Below are 12655 nucleotides of genomic sequence, written 5' to 3' on the forward strand. Positions count from 1 at the left end.
AAGTCAAATGCAGCCCTCACTACTTTCAGAAACTAGAAATATACATACTACCCTTCTTCAATACACCTGAATCATCCCTATAATGTTTTCAATGGGAGCCAAGACCCTACTTATGAGATAGTCCTATCTTTGTCATTTCGAGAAATAACTCATATTTTGATGAAGGTCTTGGGTTTGATGAACTGATAACTTGATAACTGCCTCTTGACTGCCGAATCTTCCTCGCTTTAATTTTGAAGCCTCTTTAGAGTAAACATTTGATTTAAAGTGGACAGAAAAAAGGGAAATTACAGAGAATTGATATAAGACAAACGTCTAACAACTTCACTCTTAGAGACACAAAAGATTCCTCTAAAAGGCAAATTTTAAATGTTTGACTATCCCTTGCCCAGCCCCCTGCACTCCAGTGATCAAGAATCACTCCCTGGACTGTCTCTCCAACCTCGCTGAGGTCACCTGGGTTAAGGACAAGGATGCCATTAGCGTCACGGTCACCGCAACCTCCAGCCAGGGACACTCGACGTCCTGCAGCTCCTCCACCAATAGCAGCTGTGTCTTGGATGACCTGCAGTGTGGAAACAACTACACAGTCCAGGCTGTTGCACAAGGAGTCCAGTGTTTGAGCAAACCCAGCTCTTCTTTTGAAATTGTTACAGGTAAGTCATAGTTTAGACTTCTTTGTATTAAGGCTGTTGCATTCGGGATCACTTGATGTTGGCGGGGTCTTATGAAGTTTTCAGGAAGCAAGGATTTAGGAAATGACTGTTTACTCCACTCTCATCCAGCGCCCTGTACCCCTACAAATGTGGAGTACACATACTCCTGTGAGGCTGGCATCGCCTTCCTGAGCTGGGACGAGACTTTGGGGAGAAAGAGCTTCTACGCCTACGTCTATTCTGGAGACCACATGGCCTCCTGCAGCACCAGCCGGACCGGCTGCTCCCTCACCTCTCTACTCTGTGGTCGCATGTACGATGTGATTGTGATAGCTGTGGCTGACCACTGCAACAGCAGTGTGCCAGGTGTAACGCAAATACAGACAGGTAAGAGAGCAAGGATTGGGTTATGGGACATCTACAGGGTATGTTTGTGGATGATTTAAAATTACCGGTAACCTGAGTTTCTGTGGGTTTTATTTGCACTTCACTCTAGTCTAAATCAGCCTGTTTGCACATCATTTTTCTTTACTACAAAGCATGTATAGTTGCAGTACCATTATTGAAAGTCAGCAATGCATTTTTGGAAGTGTTAGGTGATATAATACTGTAGGTGCTAACCTAAACTACCTGCAGACATGAACAAAGGATAAACTAAACATAATCAAACTAAACAAAACTAGGTTGGGATTTAAAAAGACACCAACCTTTCAGGAGGGAGAGCGAGAGCCATCTTGGAACCAACCAGTTTATGTAAACTCCCAGCCAACCTTAATGAGGTGGGAGGGGCCAGGCAATCAGGGAGGACCTGTAAGGAGGAAGCAGAGGCAGTCCAGAGGCTCTCATGGGGCCAAGGGCCTTCACAATCAAAGAATACATTAAACAGTTCACACTTTTCATTGTTTAGAGGGTAAGAAATCTCACTGTTACAAAACCTTGCTTTAGTTTATTGCTAAAGATGCAACTATTAGCTAAAACAAAGATTTAGCTAAATTTGGATTATAGTTACTAGGGGGCTACAGCGACTATGGTCTTTATCAGGTATGTCTATCTTAACGACAAAATAACAGCAGAAGAACTGACATTATTTGTGATTAACATCTTACAGAAACAGTGTATGATTCAAGCTATCAAAGGTAGGTGGGCAAGTAGCATTGAAGATAATCACAGGACAAGCAGTTCTTGCATGTTCAACTGGTTAAAAATGAGACTGGATTTTGGCAAATTTTCAGTAAGACTGTAAGCTTGTGTCTTCCAAGTCGAACTCTAGAAAAAATGCAGTCGACAAACATTTCCCTAAAATGAAGTAAGTGATTAGTACTTTCGCAAAAAAGGCTCAATGGTGTTTCTCCTCTTGTCTTTCAATCAGCCCCCTGTGCTCCCAAAAATCTCAGTGCCTCCCTGGTGTGTGAGAACAACACAGCAGTGGTGAGATGGCAACAGAGCCCCACTGCTGTTTCCTACAAAGTGACGGCACAGGGCAGAGACGGTGATGCCAAACAATGCACTACAAACGACACAAGTTGTCTCCTACCCAACATGCACTGCGCCCAGACCTACGTGATCACTGTCACCCCCTTCTCTAAGCGCTGCAAGGGCTTCGACAGCTACCCACACACTTATGTTGCAGGTGAGGTGAAAAAAACACTTTGACGTGTCATCATTCAAACTTATAAAAAAAACATTATATATAAAATATTATACATGTTTTAATACTGCCTTTCTATTAAGGGTTAAGACTTAAAGAAAAAAAAGCTTTATTTTGCTGGGTTGATTATTCATATTGGGTTGATGCAATTCTTCTAGATGCCACTAGATGTCAGTGGTGGAAATTAACTAAGTACTTTACCCAATTACTGTACTTAAGTACAATTTAGAAGTACTTGTACTTAACATGAGCATTTCCATTTTATACTACTTTATACTAATACATTTAAGAAGCAAATATTGCACTTTTTACTCGACAACCTCAGTGAAATACCTTTAGTTACCTTTCAGGTTCAGATTAATACTACACAAATTGATCAACAAATACATTCTGATGTATTATTATCAGTTTGAATACAAATGCATTGACAAATGTATTATGTTCATTAACAAATAATTAGAATTAAATTTTATTTATGACTTATAAAAAAAAGAACGAGTACTTCAAGTACGTGGTTCTTTGGATGCAAATACTTTTTCTTCAGTAAAGTTTTGAATGCAGGACTTTCACTTGTAACAGAATATTTCTTCTCTGGGATATTACTACTTTTACTTAAGTAGAAGATCGTCAAATATTGACTACTGGATCTCAATTTTTAATTTCACTTATTGTATAATGTGTGTTTTGGTGGTGATTGTGAAATGCTTATATTGAATTTAGGGTTATTTCCTATATTATTTGTATTGTTACATAAAATATTTAGTATGTTTGCTACATGCCACAGTTATGATAGTTCTTATATTATTTTCTAAATACTAAACATGTTTTTGCCACATGCTCAATCCACTTTTAACCTAACTCTTCCCTTCTCCTCTTTCTTCAGGCCCCTGCCCTCCCACCAATGTTCATGTGTCCCTGCAGTGTGTTGGTAATGTGGGCCATGTGACCTGGACCGCTGCCCTACAAGCGGATCTCTATGTGGCCACAGCGCTACCTTCTGCCATGGATGAACAAAACCACACCTGCACCTCCAACGGAACGAGCTGCTCCCTCACAAACCTCAACTGTGGCGAGACGGCCGTCGTCACAGTGGTCACCAAAGAGAGGGGCTGCATGAGCGAGCCCAGCCTGCCTTTTAGTTTCCAGTCAGGTCAGAGAATTTATACATAGATATTAAAGGAATAGTTTGACTGTGGTATCAATCTTCTCATTAAAGCGTGTGTTTTCCAAAATGTCAATCTATTCCTTTAAGTCTTGTAGTAAGGGCTGAATATAATGTTTTTCAAAGAAGTGTCAAAATATTAATAATTCTTAAGGCTTAACATATATTTTATATTTGTTTTGATCTTGAATGTAAATAAATACCTAATTGTGACATACATTCTAATAGTTAGACTTTAGTCAAAGTGTTAATATACCGAATCAGTTTCATGACTTCTATTCTACACATTATATACTATTTTAACCATTATAAATATTTTATAAGTGTCACAATCATGAACTTCTATATTGTTGTTTTATTTGCAAAAAGACATATTTGAATCAGTTAATTTAAAAGACTTCTCTTGTTCTCAGTCATCTGCCCACCGACCAATGTGACTGGAGTGACAACTTGTAGCAACAATGACATCACATTGAGCTGGAACCCAAGCCCAGAAAGTGGTGTTAACTACGTCGTCCACTCTCAAGAAGATGGCGGGGCCACTACCAACTTCTCCACAGCCATGACGTCCTATTTCCTCACTAGTTTACAGTGTGGCGAGTTGTATTCACTGACAGTCGCTGCCAGGGACAACGAGTGCACCAGTGTCCTCAGCAAGCCAATATTTACTGAAACAGGTTAATATTTCCATAATTTTGCAGAGCTGTTTTAGCGAGAAAAACTGATTTTCACAGTGCTAGCAATCAGTAGTCATCGATTTCTCCACGCTCAGAAAAGCTAAAGTAGCTAAAGTGTATAATTTCCACTCCCTGCTCATTGTGTCAATGCAGTTTAGGAACCCAGAATGATTTGTTCCTAAATCTCTTTCCTGCCAGCTCCGTGTCCTCCGACCAACCTGACTGCCAAAGCCGAGTGTGGAACCAACTTGGGAACGCTGACCTGGGCGCCAAGTATCCACGCCATCTCCTACACAGCTGCAGTGAATGGTACCCACGGCCATGTCGTTTCCTGTTCATCCAACACAACAACCTGCTCAGTGAAGTTGGATTGTGGACGTCAGTACTCAGCGGTTGTGGTTGCTTCCAGTGCGACATGCAACAGCAGCATGGGAGCATCCTTAACTTTTGAGTCAGGTATGTCACAGGTGCAGATGTCTGGATTGCACTTTCACTGTTTTGAAGCTTAAAACTAACAATTGAATGATTAAATCAATCATCTTCCCCTCGTGTCCTTTCCCACAGCTCACTGTCTGCCTGACAGGGTGGTAGCCGACCTGGACTGCAATGTCAACTCCTTTGCGGTTCAGTGGAGGGCGAGCATAGGCGACACCAGCTCCTACACTGCGATAGCCATTGGCAGTGACGGCTCCCGTGCAATCTGTGACTCCCCTACTACAAACTGCAACATCCAGAACCTAGAATGTGGCCTCAACTACAGTATTGTGGTCACTACATCATCAGTCGACTGTGGCACCATCGAGGGATCCGACTACATGATGCAGTCAGGTAGCATAAGATCACAACTCTTAATCTTAGTAAAAACTCACATCACCTCATCCTTCCTTATCAATGTATTCTTATACCCTACCTCTCTTATTCATCCACCTTTTCACCCGTAGCCCCTTGTAAACCAGAAGGGGTGTTGGTAGATCTGCAGTGCAGCACTAACATGGCATTGGTGACCTGGGGAAACTCGGGGCAAGACCAAACCCAGGTGGTGACAGCTACGGACAGAAGAGGAACAACCACCATCTGCTACTCCAGCAGCTCCAACTGCACTTTCGACCAGCTGACCTGCGGGGAGAGCTACATTATTAGTGTGGTCGGCCACACAGACACATGCATCAGTGAAACAGCTGTTGCAGAAACGCTCAACACAGGTACTAATAATTTAGAAAATAATAATGAAACCATAGGAACATGAATATATAATCCCAAGCAGATATGCTTAGTATCACAGTGCGACTGAATACTACTTCCAGAAGAACAATAAAATGAATCATGGTAATTATGGATGTAAACATAACATTCTTGTAAATGTAAACATACCCACCTCAAAAGGGAGGTGGGTATGTTTATTTTTTCTCTACATGTATTTTATGTGAAGAGATATGGTATTCAAGGTATGAAATCTATTTTAGAAAAACTGACTTTGACTCGCCGGTCAAACTTAAGTACTGTGTAAATGTTAGTTTCCACAACTCATACTTAACAAAATGTTAATATAAAAACAGGCGGTATACTACAAGCTTGCTGGAATATTTGTAATCAAATGCTACAGAAGCCTAAACTGAAAGTGACTCTGCCACTAATCTATCTCTCTCTCCCCACCAGCTCCATGTGTTCCCACCCACCTCACAGCACAAGTGGACTGCCAGACTGGTATCACCCTGGTTAAATGGGACTCAGCACGTGGCGCTAAATCGTACACCGTGTATGCTCGGGGCAATCTCGGCCACGACGCTGAATGTAACAACACTGACACCAACTGTGCCTTTTTTAGCCTGGCGTGTGGGCAGGACTATGCCATTACAGTGGTGGCTCGCCATGACTCCTGCATCAGTTTTGTCAGCGAGTCAGTCAACACCACCACAGGTAATAAAAACAAAAGCAGATCAGCTGATTAACAGTGATGTACTGTAGCACTTTGTATCTTTGTAAAGTGCTTCACTGCATCTTAAAAAGTACAGTAACCAACATCTTACTGGCTCTTTGAGTAACATGACCTGAATATTTGGGCTGAGTTGCCAGTCACAGCTTGGTTGTTCATGTATACACTGCTTTATGAGGACACAGATTCCCAGCCACCTAGAACTGCTCATCAGAAGCTACTGAATGCACTTGACATAGGCTGCGTTTCAATACCCATACTACCATACTATAAAGAATGCCAGAAAAAGATTTAGTATGTCACAATACAAATGCAGTATGTCCTGCTGTCCTCCAGAAGCTGCCTGCTATATGAGCAAAAGGTCAAAGTTCAAGGCGCAATGTATTGACGAAGTAGTATGTCCCAATACTGCATTCAACAATAAATACTTTCTAATGGCAGCTGCAGTATGTACTAAAAGTAAAAAATAAAAGTATATTATTTGGAAAGCAGCCCTATCTAAGTGAACCTTGCAGCAATGTGACAATGCTTCCAAAAGGTATTATTTTTTATTACAGTTTTAGTTCACACAGTACATACCCACATGACTCTCCGTCTATGTATTCAGTTTCCCTCTTGACATACCTCTCTGTCTAGGTCCTTGTCCCCACAGCGATCTGCAGACTACCCTGGACTGTAACACCAACACGGCTGTGGTGTCTTGGACGCCTGGCAGCGGCATCCGCTACTACAACGCCTCAGCCGATGCCTTTCGCATCGTACACCAGCAGACCTGCTCCACCAACGGCTCCTCCTGCAACATCAGCTCTCTGCTCTGCGGAGAGAGCTACAGGGTGAGCGTCAGCGGACAGGGACAGAACTGCCCCAGTCCAGCACAGGACTGGTACCGAATCAAGACAGGTAACTTTTATACTTCATAGATTTTAGCTGCCAACTTCTTTGAGCTCATATTTTCATTACAGTTTATCGATTGCTCTCAACTAGCTAATTATTTCAACTCCATATCAACTACTTTTAAGTATGTATGATTTACTACCATATTACTTTAAGCCTACTTTTACTTATAATTAACCCTAATTTTTCTACCAGAACATTTGAAGCTGTTTAGCATTACTTTCAGTTTATCGTTTCAACTTTTTTTCAGTCACTCTTAGCTAACTATTTCAACTGTTGATAAATAACTTCTCATCTTATCTTTTAAACTATTTATCCATCAAATTTAGCCTTCTCCCTCAACAGGTTATCCATGTTACACTCTTAAATGCATGTAATGATGTATAATATAAATTATATTTCATTCCCCAGCTCCCTGTCCTCCAACCCAGCTGATGGTCGACTCTTCATGTGAATCAAACAACATCTCAGTGTCGTGGCAGGCCTCCCTGGGTTCCTTCTCCTACATGGCCGTGGCTAAGGATGCACAGGGCCACCATTGGTCCTGTAACACCAGCAGCACCACCTGCCAGATATCAGGTCTGCTCTGCGGACAGCAGTACCAGGTCTACGTTGCTGGTGTTGATGAAACGTGCACTGGAGCCAAGAGTGATGTCAAAGTGATTCACACAGGTATTTAAAACCTGTGTGACCAAAATCTTTTGGTCACACTCCATATCTACTGTTTGAATTGTGACTGATTTGGAATTTTAAAGAGAATGATTTCACATTTACTGTGTATGGGTAACAAACATTCAGGTTTTCTTCTTCAGGTTTCACATATCTAAATCCCACATGTGGTATTTGAAAATTAAATTATTCGGGGCCCCAAAGGAGTGGTACTTAAGGAGGTGAAGGAATTTAAAGAAATTTTCAAAATAATAATACATAACCTCGATGTAAGACTCAAAATGTGCCATAGAGCAAAAAGTCAGCTCATATAGTAAATGATACAATTCCACCTCTAATTCTTCATTATTCTATTGCCTATTTTCATGCTGATCACATGCTGATTTCAATTTTATGCTTCTTGGGTGATTATTCAAATTGTATATGTATGTTTCCTTACTATCTGTGCTTGCAATCATTTTATTTAACCTCTAGAATATTTCAGATTCATCAAAGCAGCTCAGAACCAATCACAAGCAGTTCAGTGTCTCCCTCAGTACTCACATACCTGAAGGGGAATAAAACCTATGACCATACAGATGTTTTTCTCTTTGCTCTCTCTGTTCAGCTCCCTGTGTGCCACAGAACATACAGAACAAGCTTGACTGTGTGTCTGGTGTCCTTAACGTTACCTGGACGTCAACGGGTGACGTTTCTCAGTTCCGCGCCTCCGTGGTGAGCAGCAAAGGACACGTCAGCATCTGCCAGACAAATAAGCATCACTGCGTAGTTCACAACATGCAGTGCGGTCTGACCTACAACGTGACAGTGGTGGCCCAAGATGAGGCCTGCAACAGCTCCCATAACCCCAAAAAGCAGGTCCTTACAGGTGGGTAAAGCTGCAGCACATCTGATTACAGATCTGTCTGTCTTTTTCTCCGTGCTATTTGAATGTTGCAATGTTGAGTCATGATGCTTTCAAATGACATACGAAATACCTGCATATTTTCCTGTTTTCCTATTTCCTATCAAGAAAATATTCAGTCCATTTCTTATATGAGGTTAATTTTTGTGTCTTTGTTCGTCCTCACCTCATCGTCTCCTCTTCCTCTCAGCTCCTTGTCCTCTCCCGACCTTTTTGCCCACTGTCAACTGTGCCACCGGTGTTGTATCCGTAACCTGGAACAACAGTGTGTCGGGGGTCGTGTACACGGTGTCTGCGGTTGATGCCACAGGTCGCCAACACAACTGCAGCGGCACAAACGCCGGCTGTAATCTTAGCATGCTGGAGTGCGGGACAGAGTACAACGTCACCATCACACCATCCAGAAACGGCTGTGTGGGCAGAGACAGCCCCACAAAAAAGATTAAGACAGGTAAGGACCAATATTTTAGTTTTGCTTGAATAAAGAGGCAGATGTGCAATACTGTTCTTTTTATTTTTATTACATTTACTCTTTTTAAATCCTTTTGAATCTTTTCTTTTATAGTCTTTTATTTTAGCATTTTAGCATAAGAATAAAACTTCCCATGATTTAAGTTCATTTCTTTATACGTAGTAGTATTGACTGTAGAATGTATTGTTCATGAGCGCTACATTCTTACTATGGGGCTATTTGCCACTGAAATGTTTAAAGTATATTTTTGAGTGAAAACAGTAGAGATGAATACATTTCACTGTCAGGGTTTTTAGCATAATATGTGTAATAAAATTGATAACCCTTTTTCTGTCCTTTTCCTGGTTACCTCCAGTTCCCTGCGTACCTCGCCTGTCTGAAGTGGAGATCGACTGCCTGGTAAACTCAGCCTGGGTGATGTATGAGGAGTCTGCAGGGGCTGAGGATTACGTCGTCATGGCGACGGACAGCCAGGGTGACGTCCAGACATTTGAGTGTAACTCCACGTCAGACGGGATGTGCGCTCTGCCGCCGCTGATGTGCAGCAAAAACCTCACCTTCACCATGAAGGCCCGTGACCAGAAGTGTCCATCTGCACCCAGCAATGCTGTCACAACTGAGACTGGTAGATTTAAAACAATATTAAACTTTATACATACAAAAATATTAAAAAAAAGTTTTTATAATATAAAAACAAGAAGTCACATGAAATTATTTTATTAAACAGAGCTTTAGAGCTGTAACTGTTGGCTTTCACTTTTTTAAATTGCTCCAATAAAATATTAAAAGTGTGGCACTCAAACAGCTTCAAAAACAGGTAGGAACTTGGAAACGCAGAACCTGCTCTGTATTAAAATATAGCTCTATTTACTTATCTGCTCTATTGTATAACTTTAAAACATGTTGTTTTTAGATCTCCAGACCAAGTTTTTTCAACTCCTTTTTTACCTATCGAAATTATAAAATCTAGCCCTGCGACAGACTGGCGACCTGTCCAGGGTGAACCCTGCCTTCGCCCATTGACAGCTGAGATCGGCTCCAGCACCCCTGCGACCCTTAACTGGATAAGCAGGTTACGGAAATGAATGAATGAATGAATTATAAAATCTAATTAAAATCACTTTGTGTAGAATTTGAAAATGTCCAACTTGATGCTGTGGCAAACAGAACACATGCCTCCGTCCATATCTGCCCCAGAGACAATGAAATGAAAGCACCAATTTCATTTTCTCCAAAGAAAAGCTACTGCCATTACAAAAACTTGAAAGATGCTACATTCAACAAAAATAGCTTTAGTGGTAGAAATGAATTTGAGGGGAAATAGCTGGTCTGAAGAAATCACTAAAGTTTTCAGTCTGTAAAAACAGCTACAATCCATTATCTCAATCTAATGTGGTTCTCATGAGGGTTTTATAGTAAAATGTGCTATTTTTTACACAGTAGGTAACATTTTTTAGAACAACTAGCCTCTCATAGCACCTTCACGTTACTTTTGTACCTCTTTCTAATTCATGTACCTTGGCTGCACGGTGACGTACTAAGAAGTGTAGATCCAAGGTTTATGCCATACTTTGGCAAAGTTAGGAGGTTGTTTTTAAATTGTCTTCTCCTTCCCCAGCTCCCTGTCTTCCTGAGAATGTACAAAAATCAGTGGACTGCGACAATCGCACGATCAGCATCGCCTGGTCAGCCATTCCTGGTGCAGTAACGTACACGGCCACGCTGGAGCAGATATCCGGAGGCAAATTCTGCTGCACCACGTCAGACACCGGCTGTGACATCACCGATCTGCCTTGTGGAGAAATTTACATTTTGGTCATCGTGGCTGAGGGACGAACGTGCAACAGCTCCCAGAGCCAAAGCTACATCACCAGGACAGGTGTGATATATACTGTACATGTCCCACAAACACATACACACATCATGGAAAGAATAAGGATCAGAGAATAAAATAAACTACAGCTACAGAGTCCAGGAATTGCGTATAGTCCATTAACAAAAAGCATAAATAAATGTCTATGTTCACCTCTCCCTCCTTAGTGCCATGCGTTCCCAGAACCTCAAAGCCAGTCTGAGCTGCAGCGACAATGTGGCCTCCATGTCGTGGAACCACAGCAGGGGAGGACAGCTTTACAGAGTGAGGGCTGTGGGTACCGATGGCCACGTGGACGAGTGCATCTCCAGCACGAACCAGTGTGACCTGACAGGTCTGCTCTGTGGACAGTATTACACAGCTACTGTGACGGCAGAGGACCAAGACTGCCAGAGCAAACGTAGCGACAGTGTGACAATCAAGACTGGTACGTAAAGACTCTCACTGCTGAAGTTTACACATGGTTGTATCCAGAGCTGCATACAACAAATTACTCTCAAACACGTTTACGGATGTATTATTTGTTTCTTTTCATCTAGGGTAACCTGCTACAGCTCATGCTATTCATCTTTTTTTTTTTGGTATAAACTGCATATATACATTAATTTTGCTTTAATAGAATAGTTTGACATTTTGGGAAAAAAAGCTTATACCACTCACATGTCTGTATATAATAATGTACAGCTGCGTTACGTCTTGTTTGGCCAATTCTGTACAACATTTGTGGTTGACAGACGCCAGGAAGTCACTGTGCATGCCCAAGAAATAGTCATTTTCACGAGGCCCTGTAAAACCAATACTTTCTGTTCTTATACTAAGTTTTTTCGGTACTGGTAGGTGGATGTGCTACTTTCAGAGAGCCAGGCTAGCTGTTTCCCTGTTTACATTCTTTATGCTAAGCTGCTGCTGCCTGAAGCTTCATATTTAGCACGCAGACATGATAGTAAAAACCGATAAGTATATATTATGTATAATTATTTCTTCATCTCTGGTAGCAAAATGTTACAGAGGAGGACTGCACCACATATTCTTTACCTCTTCTCTCTAGTGCCGTGCACACCTGAAAACATTTCCTCTGTGGTGGACTGTGAGGGCAACACTCTGACTACGTCCTGGTCTGAGAGCTCAGGAGCCGACTCCTACATCGCCACAGTACAGGACAGTAACGGTCAGACCACAACCTGCCAGGGCACCACCGAGGGCTCCTGCAATGTGACAGGACTCGGCTGTAGTCAGATCTACCATGTCTCCGTGGTGTCATCAGATGGATACTGCAACAGCCCGTCCACTCCAGTGGTTGACGCACCTTCAGGTACAGAAAGTCATGTGACAGACGCATATCTTATACGAGAACTTGTCTGTCTTGACTTTCTCTTCTAGTTCTTTTTAGACATCGGAGCAAAGTCGTGGTATATTTAAAGCAAACTAAAGTTATGACTGTCATAACTGTTTTATCTCTCAGTTCCCTGTCAGGTGAGAAATATTGAGGCAGTGATGGACTGCTATGTGCAGATGGCCATAGTGACGTGGTACCCAAGTGATGGAGCTTTGTCCTACATGGTCATGGCCACCACCGCGTCGGGCCTCAACGACACCTGTGAGGCCAACACCACCAACTGTAATCTGGTAGGGCTGCTTTGTGGCCAGAGCTACTCTGTCTCGGTGAAAGCTGTGGGACAGACCTGCAACAGCATCGCTCACATGACAGGACAGCTGGTCACTGGTGAGCCACGGCACACAAGCTCAGCAAAGCTGCATGCATGCTAA

The 12655-nt window shown here is 42.1% G+C and overlaps 1 protein-coding gene across 1 annotated transcript; it reads left to right on the forward strand.

Moving 5' to 3' along the window:
• Positions 1 to 6601: 6601 nt before the first annotated feature.
• Positions 6602 to 12655, forward strand: LOC129094678 (fibronectin type III domain-containing protein 7-like). The gene is made up of 10 exons (XM_054602938.1): positions 6602 to 6614; positions 6713 to 6976; positions 7382 to 7642; positions 8247 to 8507; positions 8734 to 8994; positions 9371 to 9640; positions 10634 to 10853; positions 11056 to 11315; positions 11937 to 12200; positions 12351 to 12655. The coding sequence occupies exons 1-10, from the start codon at positions 6602 to 6604 to the stop codon at positions 12653 to 12655; spliced, it is 2379 nt and encodes a 792-aa protein (XP_054458913.1).

This window comes from Anoplopoma fimbria, chromosome 8 (genome assembly GCF_027596085.1).
Source record: "Anoplopoma fimbria isolate UVic2021 breed Golden Eagle Sablefish chromosome 8, Afim_UVic_2022, whole genome shotgun sequence".
NCBI lineage: Eukaryota > Metazoa > Chordata > Actinopteri > Perciformes > Anoplopomatidae > Anoplopoma > Anoplopoma fimbria.

What these genes read in the sequence shown, in the direction of transcription:
- LOC129094678 (XM_054602938.1), top strand. An exon ending in TGTCAAAGTGATTCACACAG is followed by an intron (nt 7,643 to 8,246) that starts GTATTTAAAACC and finishes CTCTCTGTTCAG; the next exon opens with CTCCCTGTGTGCCACAGAAC. An exon ending in TGCTGTCACAACTGAGACTG is followed by an intron (nt 9,641 to 10,633) that starts GTAGATTTAAAA and finishes CTCCTTCCCCAG; the next exon opens with CTCCCTGTCTTCCTGAGAAT.